Source organism: Sylvia atricapilla, chromosome 11 (genome assembly GCF_009819655.1).
Source record: "Sylvia atricapilla isolate bSylAtr1 chromosome 11, bSylAtr1.pri, whole genome shotgun sequence".
Lineage (NCBI taxonomy): Eukaryota > Metazoa > Chordata > Aves > Passeriformes > Sylviidae > Sylvia > Sylvia atricapilla.
In genome coordinates, this window is record NC_089150.1 from 5,772,172 (window position 1) to 5,795,755 (window position 23,584).

Genomic DNA, 23,584 nt, shown 5'->3' on the forward strand with positions numbered 1-23,584 from the left:
TTTGTTGTTTTGACATTGTCTTTCATAACATAATTTGGGGATTCAGGCAGGAACAAACAAAAACTTGGAGCATTTCTAGAAATCAACTCTCTAAATAAGACGGTGACTGACATTAAGTAGTGAATCAGCTTGGTAGGTACTGAATGATCAAGCCTAGTTACTGTAAAATGAGATCTGGATGGTTTATTTCATTTTACAGACTTTGGGCAAATAATTAAGGATTTCAATTGCTTCCTGTTGGTTTCCTGCAGGGCATGAAGAACCTGCTGTACTGTGCTCTGCTGAGCTGCTGCATTGATTATTTCTTCAGGTCTAATCTTTACGTGGCTGTGCTCGCTTTCGTGTCTGTCTGTTTATGGGTTTGAGAGTTGTTCTTCTGAAGTTACTCCATTGCCTTGATAGTCCTCTGGTGGATTATAAAAATGTACACATTAATTCCTTTCTCTAACTCCATTTGTTGGAGCCCAGTGGAGATAATTGGTGCTCATGGAACGTGGTGGTTGGGAATGAGGGTGATGATCACTCCCAGAACTGATACCACCCATCACTGACAATCAAAGCTCTCCTTGTCGGGATGGTTGGAAGCTAAAATTGATTTAATTAAATGCTTGCAGCATCCATTGACAGTACCATGTTAGATTGTTTATCACAGCAGCTACTGTGATTTTTAGAGTTTGCTTCTGCAGGTTGAAAAGTGATTTATAGTTTTAATTCATCTTAATTTGTGTGCTTAGGAAACATTTGATATAAAACTTTTTGTTGCATTTAAATTTCCTTGTTATCTGCCCGGCAGTGGCATGAGTGATAGAGAGCCCAGAACATGAATATATTGGGATGCATGAAATATTTTCAAGGAGAGTGCTTTTAAGGTTCAGAGCGATGTGTGTCAAATGTTACTGAATGAATAAACATATGGAGAGATTTTAGCCTCAAGAAGCTTGGTAATTAAGCATTTCTTAGTATAGTATCTGTGTTAAAAATAATTAATAATAATAATAATAATAATAGTAATAGTAACTACTACTATTGTGTTTCAGTACAATGCCTGTGTTAAATAGAATGTTTGTTTCATAATGTTTATACTGTTCTGAGGTTCAACTTTTTTTTGTAGCTGCTGAAATTTATTATAGAGGATTTTTGAAATGATGCTGTGTCAGTTTGCCTGCACCAAAAAATTCCTGCACCTCTGAACTTACATTTAATAATCTGTAAAATGCTTTTACAGCCTAGAAAGCCTGTGTGTGCTTGAATGTGTGTGTGTACCCTCTGTGCCAAGTAAACAGTAAATTTGTCAATTTAACAACAAATTCTTATGTTTTATTGATACTTAGATAAAATATTGTCCGAGGTGTGACCTTATCCAAACACCACTGAAATTAGAGATTTCCAGACTGCAGGAGAGGGTGGCAAGGAGCCTTCTCTAGGCACACTGAATGATCTGTTAGCATTAGCATCTCAGACTTTGCAAAGCACTATTATGATAAATGTGCAAAGTGACAGTAGCTGGTGTTAATAAACATCTTAAAGGCACCTGGGAGGTGTTCGTGGTTCAGGAGAAGGCTGTGATCCCGAGCTGCAGAGATGATGAGTGATGGTTTGGTTGTTTTCTTTTCCTTTTTTCCCCCACTGTGTGACTCTGTAAGGATGTCAGGATTGCTTTTGTTTGCAATGTAGGACCTGGTGCAATTGTTTTTGTCACTGTCTTGCTGCACTTTGGTGTTACTAAGAGACTGTTACACTCAAATTGCCCAAGATCCAAGTGATGTCTCCCAGACAGATGAAAAGTTTTCACAGCTCCTGCCCTTGCTCTGCACTCACCTGCCCTTTGGACACAGGGATTTCTTCTTGAAGAACCACAGAGCAAGGAATGGAATTAATTTCCCTTGATGAGCATTGTTTTGTTGTGCATTCAGGACAAAATATGATCTGATTTATGTCTGTAAACTTAGCTAATGTGTCAGGCACGGAGCTGGGCTGGCTGTGTGGTTTGCTGTGCTGGCCATGCAGCATTAACAGCACGGTTCTGATCTCTGCAATGACTTATTTATCACTTTAATAAGCTGTGTATCCCTTAACTTCCTTCAGCAATTCTTTTTTTGCAAGGTTGCTTTATAGAAATGATGAATTTACCCTTGTTTTATTGCCCACTAGTTATGAACAGCTTCTTGTTGTTTTAAAGAGTCCAATCTGGAAATGCTTTTTGATCTCATACTAACAAGCTCAATAATTGACAAACCACAGAATTGCAATGTGTTTTTCTTTTACAGAGGCAAAGGAAATTGTTCTGAAGGCACAGATTCTGGCTGGAGGGAGAGGGAAAGGTATTTTCAATAGTGGATTGAAAGGAGGAGTTCATCTAACTAAAGAGTAAGTACTTTCAATTGAAAAAAACATAAATTATTCCTTGCATAATATTTAGGCTGTTTACAACAGCTATGGACTGTTTCTTTTAATATTTTTCAGTAAACTAACATTTTTCCTTTGTTTGTAGCCCTAGGACTGTTGAACAGCTTGCTAAACAGATGATTGGGTACAATCTGTCAACCAAGCAAACTCCAAAGGATGGTGTGACAGTTAAAAAGGTAAGATTTTGGCCTCTTGAAAGTTGAAAACTATGTTCAGCTGCAATTTTGCATTAATAAACTGGGACGTGCAGCATCGATTTTCTTTCGATCCTTTTCCAATTCCTGATTGATTACATCTAATGGATAAAAAAAGAAAGAGAAAAATGTTACTTCTTCAGTTTGTGTATATATTTTGTTCGTCAATTTTGGCATACCCACTGATGGAAAACAAATTGATTTCTGCAGTGTATATTGAAAGGAATCCTTTTGTCATAGGCTCATCTTTCATCAAATACATCCTAAATGGTGATAAAAGTGCATTATAGCATTAGCTGTACATGCTCATTGACATTCTGTTTACAGAAACAGTAGAGACACGGTTCCCTTTGGTGATAATATTATCTGTATTTCAGTCACCCTCAGGTCTGGGGAAGGCTTAATAGAGTGACGGATGAATCACAGAATCGTTTGAGTTGAAAGGGATCTTTAAAATTCCTTCAGTCCAACCCTCTGCAATGAGCAGGGGCATCTTCAACTAGATCAGGCTGTTCAGAGCACCATCCAAACTGGCCAGGAATGTTTCCAGGGATGGGGCATCCACCACTGCTCTGGGCAACCTGTGCCAGTGCCTCATCACCCTCATTGAAAAAAAAAAAATCCTTTCTTATATGTAGTCACAATCTGTCTTCTTTAGTTTAGAGCCACCTTGACTTATTGCAGCAGTCCTCACTAAAGAGTTTGTCCTAATCTTTATTGTAAGCCCCTGTTAAGTATTGAAAGGTTGGCATGAGATTTTTTCCTCATTTGGAAAAAAAAGTGTCTGAACAGAGGATTTTTTTCTACTTTTTGCAGATAGATCCTAAAAATATGTTCATGGTAGGGGTTGAGGTACCAAATGAACATGGAAAATGAACAATTTTCCAATGATGGTGCTTTCTGCAAGGCACCAAGATTCACTTCAGCATAAATTATTTGTTCTGTGTTAGCCTAAATAAGAGAAGCAAAGAAGTAGCAAGATTCTCCTTCAAATTAATAAAATTCTGTGAGTCAGGAAATCCTGACAATTACCTATCTGCTGGATCTGTTTTTATCTCTTGCTTTGTTTGACTGAGCAAGAATCCTCATACAGGTAAGTAGTCAAGAGCCACACTGCATCTGTGCCAGGAAATAATTTGGCATGAGCTGAAGGAGCTGCAGTTCACATTTAATATCCTGTGAACAGCTTGGTGTATTAGCATAGAAGGGGAAGGAACACCTGTCTGCAAAGATCCTGTCTAATGAGGGCTGGAGGAAGGTGTTCAGGCAGTTGTTCTCTTGGGGAGCAAGGAGAGCAGATTACCATCACTCCTCGGGGTTGTTCTTAAAAAGAAATACTATATATTAAAATAAGAGACTCAGTATTACCATTACAGCATGTCTGTCAGAGAGCCTGTTAATACTAAGGATATAAGAAGGGATACACCTTTCCCATATTAAGTCACTCAGCTTGGGAAAATTAACATTGTAAAAGCAGCTTTCTTTTCTAAGTTCTTTGTTTTTATACTTCTGCCCTAGTTGGCCTGCCTTGAATATATCCATACAGAAATTCTACTCTTGTCAGAGTGCAAGCCTGTTCATCATTGACAGATTCAGTACTGAAAAAGAAACTTCTAATTTTCTTTGAAATTGATAGAAATGGAAGAAGGGTATGGGTGTTGAGGGGGTTTTGACATGGATTATTCAAAGGATTTATATTAGGATGACTTTTGTTCCATGTAGCTACAGAATATTTAACTTGTGGTTCCTTTCTCCCCCTCCATGTGTTGTTTGTGTGGATGAACAGTGGGCAGGAATTAAGCAGCTGAGGCAGAGATGAAGTTTAAGGTGAAGTTGGCACTGCTGAACTTCAGATATTTGTTTTAGTGGTACAAGATTGTTAACAGCCTTGATGACAGTGTATTTTTCCTTTGCTCTATAGTTCCAGGGAAAAGTACCAGTATACCAGTATCTAAAATACCAGTAAATAAAATACCAGTAAAACTGGTATTTTCCTGTTGATGCATGATAAACCAATGTGATGTTTTTCACTGGGAGAAGCTGATCATCTGCTGTCATAGACTATCATTCTGATCATAACATTGGCTTTTAGCTAGTATGTTTTATATTTTTCGGTATTGAGTTCTTGATTCTTAGTAATTAATAGTAAGAGCATACACCCTGCTTTAAATTAATTCATTTTGTAGCAATTTGCCCAGTGTTATGCTTATTAGATAGTGAAGAAAGCATGTTTAAGATTATGCACTTGTTCATCAAAAACTATTTCCCAGCAAAATTATGTTTTTTATAGAAAGAATTTCTCATTTACAAAGTTAGCTTACATTGGGATCTTCAAGGGAGTTAGAGGAGCTGAGGAGCTCAGGCTTGTAGTGTCAGGACTGCAAAATCACATACTGAAATTTTAATCAAGGGGCAAACTACAGTAATATTATTAAACATATAAATTTTAGCTGTGAGATAGCATTTAATGCAGTGGAAATTTAATGCACTGAAAATGCCAGGCAGACTCTTTCGGCTTGCTAAGGGCAGTGGGGAAAATGAGAACAAAACACTGGCATTTTTATTTTCTATTTCAAGGCACATGCTTTCTCTCTGCATGTGTGGAAGAATTTGTGTTCTACATGTACTGAAGGAAAATTACATTTCAGGAAGAAAAGAAAAGGCATGTTTTTTGGATTTGTGCTTTTTAAACTTTTCAGTGTTCTGGAAAGTTTGAGTGGTTTAAAATACTCCTATGTTTTAAAAAATTCAAGTAATAAGCATTTTTCAGAAGGCAAATAGTTGTTATGTCATTTTTTGTGGGGCAATCAGTGAGCTAGTGTCAAGTCAGGGAGTGAATGTCACGTACCTTTTACATGTATTTGTAAGGAAGGTAGAAAAGGTAGAAATTTTCTACAATTAGAATAATTACGGAACAGAAAATGGTGGTTTCAGCTTTCTTTCTCAGCTTGTGCACCTGCTACAGAATCTAAAGTGTGTTTGTGCCTCTTCAGATTGATGTTTCTGAAATTAATAGCAATCTCTTCAATTCCCTCCTAAGTTGGAACCTGTTTTGTGAGTTTACATAAAATCCTCTTGTGGCAGTTTGGAATTTGGAGAGCCTGGCTGTCTGTGATGACACTCTTCTCTTCTCATGACAACCTGAGAATGCACTACCTGTGTTTTTTCTCTCCAAGCAATAACAGAATGAACATTTTGCATATTTGATTCTGTTTAAAAAAAGCTGTTACAGTTACCCTGATGACATTAGATGCGTGACTTAAACTTTTAGGTAACGATTTGTTACAGAGAAGGAAAGCTTGAAGTTGTCAGGAAGTTTTAATGGAAACTGATTGTTCCCCAGGCCATTTTAAATATAAATATGATATGGTAAACAGATAATGAGGTGTCATATTCTTTATCAAAAGCAAAACAGACAAAATGTGAGAAGAGTCAGCAGTCTGTAGATTCAATTTCACTATTCTTAACTGTTCATCAGTGTGTTTGCATTAGTTCTGTCATGTGAGTGATAGGTAGACTTAAATGATATTTAAAGACCTGGAACACAAATTTCCTTGGCTTTTCTCTGCATCAAGCAGGGAGGATGCTGAAGGAAAGTTATTTTGTTGGGAGAAATTAGAGATGCTTCAGAATCTGAAATTTCTGCTCTAAGGTTGCCTACTGCAAAGTAGACTCTCAGTAGTTTTGTGAATTAAGACAAGAGAAGTATCTGATGATGTTGACATTGTTAATTAGGAACAGTGAGGACAATCACTCCGGTTGGAAGTCGCAGCTGAAGATACCTGATTTAATAATGTTAGTTCCACCTGCTGTGCCTGCAAATGTATTCCTCAAAACTTGTTGAGTGTATTCCCATCCTAAGCCTGGCCCTGACCCTGGGCTCTGTGGAAACTGAACAGTTCTGACAAGATCCAGTAGGTCTTATCCAGTTGGTTTTATCTGACTTATGTCTAAAGCAACTGACTCGCATTTTTCAGATACATTGATGCAGGATATGTAAGAAGGTGAAAACATGGATGCAGGTAAAAATAGTAGCAAATCAAAGATGCTTTCCCTACCCCTGCTTGTTAATTTGACAAATCTTGGCAGGTAGCCAAGCTATGTCTCTGAAGTTGTCTTTTAGCATCCCTCTGTAGTAGACTAAAATAGGCAGATGCTTTTAAGTAGTAGTTTTCTGTATTTTTGGTTCTCTCCTTCACCCTGGCTTGCTTTATTTTCCTTTTGAACAGTCACTTATTTGAACTATTCCTTTACATCCCCCTGTGTTGTGTGAATAAAGTGAGGTAAAAGTAGAAGGAAACAAAATTACTATGAAGCAGATTTCCTCCAAGTCAAAAAGGCCATAAAGAAATTTCACCTTTCCTTCAATTCTGAGCACTGATGGCTTTATTTGATTCCTTGTTTTTTACATTATTTTTTTCCTCTTCTCTCATGCCTACTGCCTGGCAGAAAGTCCTTACATTCTTTCTTATGTGCTCTGGAACTGACTGTCAAAAATGTGACTTGGGTGAAAGTGTAGTGCATCTTTCTTGTTTATAGTCCTTGAACTATGAAAACCCAAGGAATACTCATTTGATGGAGCACCTTGTGCCAGGTGGGCAGAGTTTTAAGGCTGCAGGTATAAAACTGCCTCTTGGATCTGCTGACTGAGAGAAGGAATTTCTCCTGGTGGTATATTCAGTGATGATCTTTGTCTGCAGTCATTGTTCAAAACTGTCACTTCATGTCACTTCATAAACAGACCGTGTTAGAAAGATGTTGCCACCTAATCCTTCTTAATTATATTAATATTTGGGGAGTGATTTTCCTTATTTCTACCACTTCCACTGAAAGATGGGAAATAGTAGCTCTCTTCAGGAAGACTGTAATGCTAATTAAATTGCAGCAGTGGCTGCTTCACTTTGAGATTGAAAAGCAAGACTGAAGTGCAGAGCAGAACTACAGTCTTTGCAACTTTGATTATGGCATCTGTTATGATCACAGGCAAGAATTATTAATGATCGTATGCAGATTTTTTTCCTAAAATTAAGAATATTTGGGGAAATTTTGTATTCTTATAGCAAAACGGTTTTGTGAGTCCTTTGCAAGTGTGAAACTACTCAGTCTCTGAAATTGCTTCAATAGCTACTGTTAAATTATTGCAAAACCAGGCAGTTCAGGTGGGGAGGAAGATCCAGTTATTGTAAGACTAAAATGGAAAGGACCTTGTCTTGTTTTTGGGAGGAGGAAAAAAATGTAGCAAAGACTTTATGTGGGCAAATTTCTGTCACTTTTAATGTCCTAATTGTAGATTCCAAATATGGGATTTGAATCATCTTTCTGTTTTGTGCTGTGGTGTCTGTCAGATACTGGTACAAAATGGCTCTGTAGCTTATAGTAATAAATAGGAAGTAGTAGCTCTTTGGAAAAATAAATATCTGTGTTTCTAGATTGTGCCAGTATCTGAAGGACGCACACATGCTTGACTCTCTAAACTGAAAGTAAAAAGCTGGATGGCAGAATTACCTGTAAACTCATTTTCTTACCTTTTTTTTCTTGGGAAATTTTTCTTAGGAAACACTTGGGCAGGGCAGGAGTTCAGTGCAGAGATTACAAGGGTAATTACAAGGGTAAAAAGCTGAGGATTTGCTGGTGAGATGCATCCAAAAGCCAACGTGCCAGTCCTTTTATCTATGTGATCTGCACACTGAGCCCTTTGTGACTCGAGTCTTTCTGGGGACAAGAATTCTTGATAATCAAGAATTATCCCAAATTATTGGGATAAAAAGGTAACATAGAGGAAAAACTCTTGGGAAAACTCCAAAACTGGGGTGTTCCTGGCTGCCATTGCTGGCTGCATGCCCCAGTGTGAAGAGCAGCATTAGAGGAGTCTCTTACTTAAGGAGAGAGCATTTCTTGGGAAGAAGATCCCAGTGTTGTAGCAGGGAAACCAATGTTTCTTTTCAGGATAGCAAGTACCAAACTGCTGCATTTTAAGGCAAAGCAGAAGGACCAGTCAGGACCACTGATGTTTTCGTTTCTTCCCTCTCTCCATTTTTAGGTGATGGTTGCAGAAGCACTGGATATTTCCAGGGAAACATACTTTGCCATTCTGATGGACAGAGCTTGCAATGGACCTGTCATGGTTGGCAGTCCCCAGGGTGGTGTGGACATAGAAGAAGTTGCAGTAACTAGCCCAGAACTTATCTTTAAGGTATTGAAATAATTTTTAACAATAGCAATTTTCCTTGTCAGTTATCCAAAAGAATATTTTTCCTCCTTTCTCCTCCCGCTTTTCCTTCTTACATGTAAAAAGGAGACAGGAAGAACTATAAAATAGTGTTTCATCAAATACAGGATGATTCCTGTCATCTAGTAAATGAAGCATATTTAACATCTGATTTTACTAGAATTTTTCAGTTAGAAAAAGATCTTAAATCTGGCTGTTATGTGATATGTTAAACTTCATACCTGAAACGTTTTATGAGTGAGTTTCACTTTCAGGAAGGTACACAGTTTTCTCACAGGTGGGTTGGTGCCAATAGACTTATTGTTTCTGTGGCTGTTTTTCTCTAATTGACAGAGCTGTTAATTATTTTTTGTACCTGCAAGACTTTTGCATCTTAAATACAACTGCTGTTATTACTTTTTAAAGGATGACTACACTGAAGTATTTTCTTAAGTTACTGTGGCAAGATAATGAGTGGACAAGCTATTCAGCTGAGAAAATAATTGATACAATCAAGTCTAATTATTCAAAAAATTGTAAAAATATTTAATGTGCATTTAAAAATTATATATAAACTTCACAGTGTTACCGGGCAGTGACACTCATTGCCTTGAAAATATTCCAGAATATGTCATAAAAATTAACAGACTAAATATTCGTCAATGCCATCTGTACAGTAATTAAAAGTGAAAACTGGTGTCACATTGTCTTGTCAGCGTGCCACCCTGAAGAATTATATATTTTTTGGAAGGGCTGTTTCACAGTCAGTGTGGTAATTATAACATCCCCTATAGGCACCTGCTATAGCCTCAGTCTCGGGGAGCCTTGGCAAACAGCCAGGCTTTAATTACTAATTTGCACATGTATGCTAAGTGTTTTCCTTTTGAAGTTATAAACCTCCATTCAGACTGAATATTTGGTTATGTTTACGCACGTTACTGTTGCAGGAGGAAATAGATATTTTTGAAGGCATAAAGGATCGTCAGGCCTTGCAGATGGCAAAAAATTTGGGATTCCAAGGAGCTCTGCAGCAGCAGGTAACTTGACTCCATTCCGTGGGTTTAGGCTGAAGACCTTTTTAGCCCAGCTTTATTTTAAATGTTTTCCAATAGGCAGGAAAGGCCAAGTGTCCATTAAATCAGGATCATTTTAAATACTAAATTGCGCCTGTGTAATTGCCATTAGGCTTTAGCATTTTGAATAAATTCAAAATAGGTTATAGTTTTACTATATTATACTATATATAATATTTTTTATAAATTAGTCAAAATTGATAGTTTTCAAGTGAGAGTCCCTAGTCTTTGAAGCAGTCAATGGCAGAATGCAGTTCCACTGTGTGGGATTCCTTTGCTTTCATTAGAATTCCACTGGAGCTCCATGAATGAATGGCATGGGTAGAGCTGGTTTTGAAAATTGGCTCTTAATATAGGGAGAAACGAAAGAGATTGAAACCTTTGAAATTTTTTTTATTCTTCAACTAAAAACCAAAAGGCTGCCAGTGTGTTGTTTTTTCAGTGTCTCTTTCCTCTATGTATATGTATTTTGAATGTATCTATTTGCCTTTATGCATCGTTTTGGAGACAAGAGTAGAGAGCCTATTTTAGCTGGCCTGGGTGTTTTTTCTGTAGTATCAAACTGTCATTTTTGTAGAACTCCTTTATTTTTAATTCAGCAGTTTTAATTATTTTCTATCCTAACACGCAATTAACAAATGCATAATGATTAAGTTGATTAACACACATTTGAAGATTTAGCTGTATCTCTAATGAGGAGGAATGATTATGTAGAACCTTTCAACCCTTGAAGAGTTCTGGTACTTAATAATTAACAGCAAATATGTATGGACTTTTAAACAACACATTTAAATAATGCTGCAGGAATGCATGTCTTTCCTCATGCTTTCCACTAAAAGGAATTTACTGAAGCATAGGGACATAGTTTTTATCCAGACAAATCCTAGTATTTACTTTTACATTCTCTAGTTCTAGGCTGGGATTTTCTGCTTGAAGAGGCTCAGTTCTTACAGACCCTGAGAAAGAGAAGTGTTGACATTAAGCTGCCTGATTCAGAGAGGTGCTGAAAGATGGGGCAGCCCTTAATAAAAGTGAAGTGATTCTGGTGTTGTGGTGCAGTTGCAGCAGAGGAACTCTGGCAGCAGCAGCTTTTCAGGTGTCCCAGAGTCAGTGTGGGTTCGTGGTGGGGCTGCCTGCCCAGGGTCCTGCTGAGAGCCTCACCCCTGTGCTCTCCTGAGGGTTTGTGCCAAGGAAGCTGCTCCACATTTACAACTGCTTTTTTTTATTATTCTTAAGTCAAACCCACTGAGAATGCTTCAACTGATAACTCTTGAGCAGGAAAGGCTTCCTAAGCAATTTGTGCTGCTTCCCAACTGCGGCTCTTTAAAGAATCTTGTCACAGAATCACAGAATGGTTTAGGTTGGAAGGGACCTTAAAGACCTTAAATCCAGTTTCAGCCTCCTTGCCCTGGGCAGGGGCAGCTTCCACTAGATCAGGTCACTCAAAGGCCCATCCAGCCTAGCCTTGAACTCTTCCACGAATGGGATCTCCACAACCTCTCTGGCAAAACTGGGATTGGGGCTGAGTCTTTCCAGTTGTAATGTTTTCTTTTGCATGACTGACCTTGTAGGGGAAAGCTGACTTATGCTTTCTTTATTCTAATTCATTTTACTTATCAGGAAAGGTCCCAAGTATTTTTGGGTTGTGTACTTCAGTTAGCTGATCAGTAACGAGAGGGAAAAAATTCAGTGGTTCTTTGTTAGTGCACTTCATCTGCAAACTTATTTCAGCTAAATGGGTTCACAGGGTGTAATGACTCAAAGGGATTTTTTAATACACGTTCATGTTGCTGTTTTTAAAGTAGTTCTATCAGTGGAAAAACATTACAAGAACAAAAGACTTGGAAATCAGTTGTCAGTGGTGGAATGTTCAGCCACAGAATGAGGCATGGAGATAGATGGTGATGAGTATGGGGAACAAGCAGGAGTATCTTGTAACGAGTAAACAAGCATGCTTCAAACCTAAGTTCTTCAAGAAAACATTTCAGATTGTTGTGGGAAGGAGAAATAGATATTTTTTGCTGAAGTCACCAGAGTGCACAAGCTACTTTTTGGTTTGTGACTTTGGACTGATGAATGTGGATGCAGCTCAGACCTCAGCATACCAGAGAATGCTTCACTGTGCTGGTGCCTCCCAGGCACTTCCCAAATTAAACTGCCCATAGTAATTGCACTGTTTGGTAGGAAATCTCCAGTTCATGTAGTCTTTAAATACACCTTTGCTAAATGTTAAATAGTAGCATAATGCTACTTTATAACAATGTAAGAGACTATATGAATGTGGTTAAATAAACAGAAATAAAAGTGGTAATTATCTAGAATTACTCTGCAATGTAATACATTAAAAAATAATCGATAATGGTTTTCCTTTGCCTTGAAAACATGAGCTTTTATTTTTCTGTGTGGTAATTCTAAATCATTTGATCACATTCAGGCAGCAGATCAAATTAAGAAGCTGTATAATCTTTTCTTGAAAATTGATGCCACTCAGGTTGAAGTCAATCCCTTTGGTGAAACTCCAGAAGGGCAAGGTAAGAAATTGAAGGAAACAAATGAATTAATTATAATTATTTATTTATGCAAAATATAAATTAAATTGCATAGAAAGATGTAGCAGCAGCTTTGCATTAATTTCATTTTGTAATATAATTTAAACAACATTCATAAATATTCCCTTGGCAGATTTTATATTTCAATACCTTTTGTTGTTTCATCCCAATACTGAAAGTGTTGGCTTCTACATGTTTTGCCTGGTGAAAGACAGCAACATTTTCTGCCCTTCTGCTTATGTACAAAGTTGGGGTTTTCTTAATTTTGTTTTTTTGGGAGTTTTTTTGAAGGTTTTTTTTTTGTGTGCATTAATGCTGCTAGAATTACTGAGATTGTGTGGAAAGAAACTTGTTCTATGTTTGCATTCATATGGGTAATTTAAATTTTAAAGTGCATGACTCTGCAGTCTGCTAGAGCACAGGCCAAATTTCAGCTGAAACAGACACTTGGCTTCATCCTTTGGGAAGAAAAAGGGTCACTGAATCTTCCTGCACCATGACTACAGGGCTGAGGAGCTGAATTAGCTTTCACCTCATTGTAATACTTGATATTCCAGCTAAAACCTTTCCTTCTGCTTGTCATTTTTGTCCAAGGGACTTGGACAGAGGTGAGGAAAGGAGGAACTAAAGGTGCCTGTGGGATATTGAGATACAGTAGGGCTGATCCAGGGGGATCACAGTTCCCTCCTCCCTGTTCCATTTCACTGAGGTGCTGAAGGCTTATTTGGTGGGTACCAGGAGGGGAAATTGGTGTGCAAGTAGAGGCAAGTGAGGGAGAGGACAGTAAGTAATGAGAGGAAATAAAATACGGTCCTTAAAGATTGGAAAGAGCCATGGTGGTGCTCACTTTGGATCCTTGCTGGAGTCCTGCCAGGTGGCACTATGAAAATAAAGATTTGGATGAGTTATCAAGTTAGCTCTTCTGGCATGGCTGTGCGTGTTTAGTCAGAAGGGCTTAATCTGAGGGATGGTGAGAGGTTTTGTGTTGTTTTCCCCAAGGTTTTTCCCCTTGTGTTTGGCATCCAGGAAGCTGAGGGGCAGAAACAGAGTGGGTTTCAAGCTGTGAAACCCATCTTGCTCTCAGAAATGCACAAGAGTCTTCCTGTGCTTATTCCTGTTTTGCTAGCAGTTTCTCCATTTGAAATATCTTAAAGGAGAACAAAGATAAAATAAATGGAAGAACATTTGCCTAGCTTAATGCAGCTCTTCCTAATGATAAAATATAAGTCTCTGTATGAAGCCCATTTTTCTTGTCCAAGTAATGGATAAGATGGATTTATTTCTTGCTGTGTTTTGTTTTTATCACTTGTGTGGATTTCCGTCAGGTTGTATGCATCCCTTGTTTAATATCCTAGTAAATTCTTTGATAACACTAGTGGGTCAGAAGCCTGAAACTTCCCTTTTTTTGTTGTTTGTTTGGTTTTGTTTTGTTTGCTCTCAGTGTAAACTGTTGAATTGGCAGATGACAAAAATCCTACACTGCTAACAAAAACAACAGAAGTACTTCATGAATATAAGTGTTGGAGCATTCTTTGATATTTGTTTGGGAAAAAAAATCCGTTTGTATAATCTATCATGCATGTAACAATGTGCTTTTGGTAGTGAAAATGGTTTGATAAATATTAATACATGTTTTTGCTGCTACTTTCTACAGCATGGCCTTTGTTAAAGATGAATGTTCTGTAGAAATGAGTTTCTATTAATGTGACATGGAGGATGTTTGTAAGGTAAACAGAGCTCTGAAACTGCAGTTGTACTCTAGCTTTGAGTGGGTTTAGCAATTTAAAGCACCTGAAAGCTTGAAGAAGAAAAAATATCTTATTTCATTTTGCTAAAAAAATAATTAAAGCAGCTCTAGTGCATTAGAAGGAAGTTAGGAACTGCAGATATTTCTGCTTCTGGCACATTCCCACATGATGATTGACCAGGTAAGATCTGGACTCTTCCAAGAGATTTATTATACACACTTATGAACAATTTCCTGAAACTGCAGTCAGTGAAGTGAATTTTGATAGTTTTAATTTAATCCGTTATCAGTTGCAAGTCAAATATTATAAAAAAAATTAGAAAGAATCAACATCAAAAGACCAAAACAAGAAAACCCAATGCAAATCAAAACATACAGTTGAGACTCTCCTATTTGTGTAAATGTTTGGTTTGCTGTTTCCTTAGCTATTTCTTCCTAAGTTAAGAAACTATATATTAAACAGTTACATTTCCACCAAACAAGGTTGTGTGTTTTGTTATTTTAATTGATGTGTATTTATAGCAAAGACTAAAATTTTCCTCTTAATTGTCATTGACCTCCAGATGTGTGCAATGCTCATAAACACGTGCCCATGGACATGTCCCAATGGCAATGGGAATAAAAAACACCAGCAGACAGAAAAAACTTAGAGATTTTTATGGACACAGCATTTAAAAGCACTTAAATTTGATTGGTTTGCCTTGAGAAATCAATTATGCTTAGGTCAGTAATTATAATCTGAACATAGTACAAGGGAAATTACTTGCATAGTAATATGATAAGTGTATAGTCTTACATTTACTTAGAACATTTTAATCTAATGAGGCATTTGCCTATGCAAACCCATAGAAATAATGAGTCAGAAAATAGGCAAATAACACTCTACAGGCATTTCTGTTACTGGTGTGTTTATGTGAATATTGTGGCTGCTAGCCAGTCCTTTGTGTCTTTTATTTAAAATGGAGTCAGATTTAGCAACTTCTTAATTTGTTTTTACAACCATAGTGGATGTTGATATTGATGAGAAGGTTTGTATTTACTTTCTTAATTTCCTTGATTTAAAAGTAATCTTTTGGTCATTTTTAACGTATTTGGCTTCAGGTTTTTTGAGCTCTTTAACGAAATAATGTATGTATAGTTAGTAACATCAGAAATTCAAAATATGGCTAAGGAAAGCCTTTTGTGGTGCTCAACTCTGAATTACTGCATGTTACCACACGTGGCTTTGGGTTGGTGTTGCCTGTTTGATCTGTAATTCTTTCAAAATATGGAAGATAAGCTCTCCTCTATCATGGCTGCAGTCCACCTGTCCACATCACAAAAACTGCCCTCATAACCTACAGGAATTTTGTTTGTAGCAAAAAACAGAGAAGTTTGTAAAAAAACGGAGAAGATCTTTCTGTGTGGTGTGGAGATCTTGCTGTGCCTCTTCTCAATAAAGGATTTATGGAGAACCTGTCCCTTTCCTGCTGGACTCAGTGCTAGGACTTCAGCTGCTCTCATATTGGAGGCAGCATCATTCCCAAATCAACCTCTGGAGTAGCTGTAACATTTCAGAAGCTCTGGCTGACTGTAAACTCTAAATGCCCTGAGTGTTGTTTTATTTTCTCCTCCAGTTGTTTGCTTCGATGCCAAGATAAACTTTGATGACAACGCAGAATTTAGGCAAAAAGAAATATTTGCCATGGATGACAAGTCTGAGAATGAGCCCATAGAGAATGAAGCTGCCAAATATGACTTAAAATATATAGGACTGGATGGAAACATTGCTTGCTTTGGTAAGAACAAATACATCCAAAAGGCATTTGAAAACAAATTTACGGTTGTTCAGTGTATATAATTTGTTTACATCTGACATTCAGGCCACCCTTGGCAGATTTTCAGTCTGTTTTACCGAGTATTTCTGCAGTGTTGTCTGTCCTTCTACAAGGTCTTGCAGGAATGAAACTGAAATTGTGTGGGAACTGTGCTGATGGCCACAGCACAGAAATAGAGCAGGAGTGGTGTCAGAGAGGAGGCAGGCTGAGCAGTTCCAATTTCTGAGCTTTTAACATGATGTAATTGGTCTTTCCAGTAATTAAAACAAAACAAAAAAAAAGTCATCAAAATCTCATCATTCATTTAAAAAAAAAAAGAGTGTGTTACTTAAAAGACACTTGAAAAGTATGTTTGTATAAACGTGACATTCCCAGTTACAATTGATATTAAACTCCATTTCCATTTATGAAAGCTGCTAAAGAATCTGCCTGGAAATGTCAGGTTTTTTATTTTCCTGAAGTTTCTATAGAACAGAAATTACTCTGCTGTTTAGAAGAGATAAGTAGAAAAGTCAGCTCTGCTCTAAATAATTTTCATTTTGTACAAATTCTTTTAGTCAATACAACATTTTATTATTAATCTAATTAAATTAGGTATTTCTTTTCAACTTGATGAGAAAATGCCCAGCATTTCTATTGGCTCAGATGTGTATTCCAAACACAAATCTGGAAGATTCTGATAATGTGTTGCAAGTGACAGTGAGACTTCAATCTCAATATTAAAAAAAACAACCAAAAGATTCCAAAACTCTAATAATAATTGACTACATTGTGCTATTTTTTTAGTAGTCTGTATTCTGGGTGACACAGGAGTCTTTGTCCAACAGGAGCAATGTAAAGGGGACACATAATTCTCCTCACTTTTCCCAGTTTAGATCTTCCTTCCCATGGAAATGCTTCTAGATGGGTGCAAATCTAAAATAATAGGCAGTTTCAGGAGCATCTGAGGTCTGTCCCCAAAACTGAGTTATCTGTGATACAAAGCATCTGCTGCTATCAGAGTGATGGGAGAGGAGCTTAAAGAGTCAATTTGTCCTTCACATCACTCTTCCCAGAAATTTTTATGTCTTTGTATTTTTAATAAAATCAGAAGGTTCCACATTGCCACAATTAGAACGCTTAAAGGAAGGTGCACATCTAAACTCTAAAAAAATCTAAATGTTGGTGTGTTTGCACCAGATTTTGAATTATTCATTGCATTGGATATCCTTCAATAGCTGCTAGTATTTAGAAATAATTGCTATGTAACATTTTGAGCCCTGTTCTGGGGTTGTGTTGATACATTTGAAGCCTTCTCACAAATCTTATCCATGTGATTTATAAGCCCTTGATGTTTGCAATTACAGTCAATGGAGCTGGACTTGCAATGGCAACGTGTGATATAATATCCCTGAATGGTGGAAAGCCAGCCAACTTCTTGGATCTGGGTGGAGGTGTGAAAGAAGCACAAGTCTATCAAGCATTCAAGCTGCTGACTGCTGATCCAAAGGTAAGAATGTTGGGTTTGGACTGGGAGCTTCCCTGTGCAGTAATAGGGCTGAGCAGGACCATGAACAGTGCAGAGAAAAAAACAGATCATGGTGAGAACACTGAGAGTGAGTTCCTAAAGGGCTGATCTGGGAGGAAAACAATGTCAGTATGAACCACTGGACAGACTTTGCTGTTCCTGATCCATACTCAGGGTTGCTGGTGAGTTGTGAGTGGGAACTTTCTCAAGGCAGTTCAACACAGCAGTGCAGATGTGTTAATGCTGGGCATTGCAGTGCTGGACTCAGACATCTCACTTCTAAAATGGAATTTGTCAGACTTAGAGGCTTAAAATATCATTCCTAATAGTAAACTGAAGAGAGAAATGGGGAAATTAAGCAAATAGCCAATTCTAAGGGCTGAATAGTACTCTTTAACTCAAGGTTTCTAAAATATCTGACTCTGCACTGCAGGATAATCTGTATTTAATTAACATTCCCAGGCTGGAATCATAGCCTGGAACGTTCTGACACTTCCTTTTGCAGATGGAGCTGCAGTTGCTCTTTTCTTTTTTGAACAAGAGGAGAAGGCATTAGTCTGTGTGTACTGAGTAGAAGTTATTTCTAGAGATGTGTGTTGAGGTCATTGGTCCTCTGTGCCGACAGAGCTAGAGTATCTGCTGAGAGAAGATTGATCAGGCGTGGGCTTTGGAGCAATGCCAGCTGCCCATCCTGCCAACGTGGAGTTCTGCTTTTGTGTGCAGCCAGAACTTTGTTGCTGTTGATATTTTTACTAATGGAAATCTGTCGGAGGGCTTTGATCATCTTTCCCATCTCCTGCACCTAAGCATCACAGCTGAAGTCCCTGTCTCAACATATTGCTTCTTTTTGTGGATCTGGCTTCATCTCCTTTATCTCACTTTTTCTGTGATTCCAGTCATCTTCCTCGTGTTCATTGTGATGTGATGCTAGCTTCTAAATGCCACCTTTCCTGTGACAATTACAGTGCTGTAATTGCATGCTCTGTGCAGCAGTAAGTGACAAAATGTTGTGGCTTTTCAAATAGAGGTGGATGTTGTTCGCAGCAAAATTTCAAAGCAAAACGAGGAAGAAAATTTAGAGTACAAAATAAGCACAGGTCAACTTCACATTGCAAGCTCTTTGCAGTTGTAACTCTCCCTGCATATTTTTTAAGCACCTGGTACCTTGATGTCTCAAGTGTTTGTTGTTTGAGTTGTTTGTTTGAGTTGCTCTGCAGCGCGTGCTCCGCGTGATGATCTGGGTTTGCCTGAGATGGAATTTAATTCTGAAACTTGTGTTAGTGGCAGAGAAGCAGGTGCAGTAAAGTCTCAGATACACAACTTAGCTGGTGATTATCACTGTGCTAAGTAGTTTCCACTGTCTGCTGCAGCACAAACAGCAGGTATTAATTTTGGTGATGAAGCTTACTGAGTTTAAACAATTTTAAAGCAAAAAGGCATTCCAGTAGCTCTCAGCTACAGAACATCTGCGTGCCCAACATTTGACTTGTAGTTATATCCTTCTATTATACATTCTGCTTATATGTTACTGCTTAACTATTTCTGACTGCATACACCAGGGCTAGTGAAGCTCTGCCAGTGAGAGAAAGCAAAAAGGGAGCATGGAAAGGGCCTGGATTGGGCATTTGTGCTGGGGCTGTGCCATTCCTGGCATTGACTGGCTGAAGATGCAGAAGGCAAAGCATTTCATGTTTTATTTCATTCTGTTCAGAAAATACAGCAAATGTCTGTTATTTCCTCTCCTAATACACCATTAGCTCAATATATAATCAGAAAATTGAATGTATCCTCTCTTTTCTTAACTAATGGGAGGGTTTCAGTCCCAAGAGTCTTTGTGGCTAATTCAGCATTCACAGGTTGTGTGTGGTCAGTCATTTCCCTGTGACTTTAACTTGATTCTCACCTGGTTTGATAAGATAAAAATTTGTTCTTGGGAACTTGAGATTCAGTTAAATTTTGTAAATATACAAATGTCTGGAGAGTAAAGAAAAAAAAATGTTTTTCAGGGCTGTGATACTTGCTGGTTTTTATTTATGCTGGCAGAGTTAAGGACATTGCTGGAGATGAAATTTTCCAGAAGGAAAGGTTCAACTGAACTTTGGAAAAGATCCCTTTCTCTCTCTTTATTTGTCTTTAAAATGTCTATTTATATTAAAGAAAAAAAACCACCACAACAACAACAACAACAAAAAAACAGAACAAAAAAACCCGAAACAAAACAAAAAGAAAAAAAGTCCAACCCTAAACAAACCAAAAAACCACACACTCCCCCCTCCTCCCCCCTAGACAAACAAAATAAACAAATCAAGATATGCCATGATTTGATTTAGTGAAGCTGAGGTTGTTTTCAGGAAAAGTGAAGATTTGGGCTGGTGGTTTCCTGCTGCTTCAATCTGTCAGCTATCTGTAATTCTTGTAGAAAAAAAAAAAAAAAAAAAAGTGTGAGGGTTTTTGTTGCAAAAGGTGATCCACTGGCTTTTGGATGGAAATGCTGTCCCTGGAGCCAGTGACCCTTTTTACACTCTGCTGGTTTTGTTTGCTGTCTGCCATATCCAATACTTCCTAGGTTAGACAGGTCACTGCAATGGTTCTGAATTCCTTTCTATTCACTGTCTAAATTCCAATTGCCTTTTTTTTTTTCTTTCTATCTTCTTTTCTTTTCCTTCTTCCTGCCTGTCTTGTGTGTATAAGTTTGTGCTGTGCATCTGCTCTGGCAGGAAATGTACAGTCTTCCCTGTTTTTAGATACTGGCAGGAAAGGGAAAGACAGCTCAGCTCTGGCAGTTCAAGCTGCTGGGAGACACTGCAGGAGCTTCATTTCTGCCCTTTTGTCCCACAGTGAAGCAGAAGGGGTTGTTTCTTTTGGTATTTCTGAGGTTCTGGGTGGTGCCTGGCTCTCCTCTGCATGTGTGAATTCCTGCTCCAGGCATCCCCACAAGGTCCTCACTCCTGAGTACTCTCACATCCTTGCCAAGCTCCACAGCTGCCTGTTTTTGCTCATCCTGGTTACCACAGGATGACTGTTTGTAGGATTCAACAAGGTTTTTTTGGACAGGCTGAAGCTGAAAAACTCTCTGCTCCCTCCTGGATCTCCAAGGGCTTGGCAGGGGAATCTCAGCCCTGGCACCTGGGGCAGTTCCACTGACCCTGCTGTCTGCAGGGCTGTTCCTCTCCTGTTCTCACTCCTCTCTCCAGCTGCTGTTTTGCAGTTTTCTGAGCCCTTCTGAGCTCTGCTATCCCAGAGGTGATGCCACTGTCCCTGGTGGGCCCAGGCTCCATTTCAGAGCTGATGGCATCAGCTCCATCAGACACAGGGGAGGTGTCTGGAAGCTCCTCACAGAAACCACCCCTTGTCCCCTGCTGCCAGAACCTGGCCTCACAAACTCATACAAAAGCCAGCTAAGCTGTAAGCAGGTTTGTTTTACCATCAGCACACTCCAGCCCTGATTTTAGCAATGGACTCCTATTAAAAAGTGTGGCAGTTAAAGGCCAACATGGTTTGTTGTTCTTTTTCTCCTTTTCCCACTAAAGTTCCTTTGAAAACCTTTTCTGAGGCCTGTCATTGATGATATTACTAAAGACTCACCAAATCAATTGATGTTAACAACTGTTGGCTTGATATTTAGGCAAAAAACTTTTGACAGAAAGACAAACGTTTCTCGGGGAAAAAAATATTCTGTATTGACATCTGTTAATAATTAATATCAAACACACACAAGACTTTATGTTTTTATCTAGTCCAAATTCTGATTATTGTCTTAATTATATGGAATAGACAATCATTCCTGTCACCTTGCTTTGCCTGTTGATGTTCAGATTTTTCTCTGTGCCCACCACGTAATTGGCACTGATGTGTGTCAAGCAGAGAGGTTTTGGGGCTTTTGTTTTCCAGGCATCTGAGAGAGTGACCAGAATTCTGAAAATGGATATCATTATACCATAACTTTGTAATTCACTTCTTTTCCAGCTGTGTTTGGTGTGAAAGTAATAGAGTTTATACATCCTTATTATACAAGACATTTTTATCACCAGTTTATCCTTTAGGCTTCAGGGGTTTTAGTATTAGCTTTCTTAACATTTGCAGTCTGTTATGTGGCAACAGAAGGAATAGCATTATACTAAGAGGAAAAATTTGGGATATTCTTTTCTTAGATTTCAGAAAAAAAAATAAAGTTGCCATGAATAATGTATTTGGTCTTTATTTTAAGTAATTAATTTTAAATTGAGTGGGCTAGTTCAGTTCAGACCATTCAAAACATCTCCAAACACTCAGGCAGATTGGGATATAATAACTATAATTGTGTGTTTCTGGACTGTTTGCTCTCACTCTGCTACTTTAAACAGTGACCTGCTCAAGGGGAAAAATTTTAAAAATACAAGCATTCCAAATGCCACATTTCTGTGATTGGGAACTTCCTCACGGTTAGAGCACGGCTGTGGACAGTTTGCTGCATTTAACTGATGGTCAGAAGTGGATTTCTCAGTGTTACAATAAAGCAAACCCATAAATCAGTAGGAACTGATAACCTTCCCTATCACACATGCAGCCTATGTCAGTGTGCATATAATTTTGGAGAAAAAAGGGAAATGTAAATAAGATTCAATTGTGGACATAAAATAGAGTGTTAGCACTGAATCTGTTTAAATTGTCAGATTTCATGTCATTTCAGACAATTTAGAGGAACCCTGTTCTTACAGACTCGTTAGGAATCTTTTTGCTTTCTCATTCACATATCATGCACCTTTTACTCACTTCATTACCCAGCTCTGCCTTACACAGCATGAAAATTCTTTACACCTTGTGTGTTTTTCTGATTCACACAAGAGAGTGAAGCATCCTATGCTGGTTTGAGCACTCTCAAACCCTGTAGCTGAAGAGCCACTCTAATGCAGTTATCTGTGTGCTGCACTGCTCTGTTCCACAGGTGTAAACTGCTGCTGCAGTGCCCACACTCTGCATGGCCCTCACAGCTCCAGCTGGGGATCTCAGAATGGTGACACTTGAATTTAGTGAACACTTTTGGAAGTCGAGGCTCTGGCTGCTGTTTTTACCCCTCTGTGTGAACTGTGGGTTGTGATGCTCATCTACCCTCTACAAACATTGATCAAAAATTAAATAGCTTGTTAAAGAAGTTAAGTGCTATGAAAATGATAAAAGTTATCACTGTTCCTTCACTACTCGTTACAGAGCCCTCTCCTCCTGGAAGTTTAGTGCTCTACACTGGTTTTGTAGAAGCGCAATATTAAATTTTTAAAAAGAAAATCATAATCAATAAACCTGTCGTATTTTTTGCTAGAAATTTTGACATTTCTGTAGGATGTTGTCTGATCAGTCAATTCCACATACTGTTTGGAAGCTGGATCTTGCTACATCACCTTAGTATCATCTTCTATTAGCCCAACAGAGGAGCATCTTTGTTTTGAGGGGGAGTAAACAGGCAGGTAGAGACCAACTTTTCTGTGATTTCACATATACAAATGATTCAAGGGTTGAAAGAGGAATCAGACACAGAAAGGTGAAGGAGCCTTCAGTTAACCTGAGCAATCTGCCTGGTGCTGCAGGTCAGTGTCTGCCTCAGGCAGGAAATAGGGGTTAAGAGCACCAAAGAAATGTGGCTGTATAGGGTAACTGTTCTGAAAACATTGCAAACAAAAAAGATAGATGAGTCCTACAGCAGTTTATTTTAGGAATTCGTACAATATCCAGCACCACAAGTTTTCAGGGACTAAGCTAAACAAGCAATTATCCAGGAAGTGGATGGTCTGGAGCTCCCTTTCTGTGTTTCAGAGAACAGCTCTAAACATAAAGCTGTGATTGGTAATTTTGTGGGAGCAATAATGTCTTGACTCTGGAAGTTTAAGATTATTCCCATAAAATGGGAATTTGTGGAGGTAGAGAATACCTATTAGGGTGCAGAAATATCTTGAAAAGCTGGGTAAAGTTCACAAAGGCATATTGTGTTTTTTGTCTCAGAAATTTGTACAAGTGTTTTGCCTTTAGATAATGAAGCAGCTCATGGTTCTTTTAAAGACACTGTAGCTTTTGAGTTTATAGGAGTAGTTTAGGAATGTCCCCACATTTTT

The 23,584-nt window shown here is 38.2% G+C and overlaps 1 protein-coding gene across 1 annotated transcript in view; it reads left to right on the forward strand.

The window, feature by feature from the left end:
* SUCLG2 (succinate-CoA ligase GDP-forming subunit beta) overlaps positions 1–23,584 on the forward strand; it is a 114,930-nt gene that overhangs the window by 48,245 nt on the left and 43,101 nt on the right. Inside the window, exons 3-9 of the mRNA XM_066327221.1 lie at positions 2,268–2,367; positions 2,492–2,582; positions 8,641–8,793; positions 9,756–9,845; positions 12,316–12,412; positions 15,794–15,955; positions 17,341–17,483. Coding sequence (XP_066183318.1) covers positions 2,268–2,367; positions 2,492–2,582; positions 8,641–8,793; positions 9,756–9,845; positions 12,316–12,412; positions 15,794–15,955; positions 17,341–17,483 — 836 coding nt within the window. The remainder of the gene's footprint in view (positions 1–2,267; positions 2,368–2,491; positions 2,583–8,640; positions 8,794–9,755; positions 9,846–12,315; positions 12,413–15,793; positions 15,956–17,340; positions 17,484–23,584) is intronic.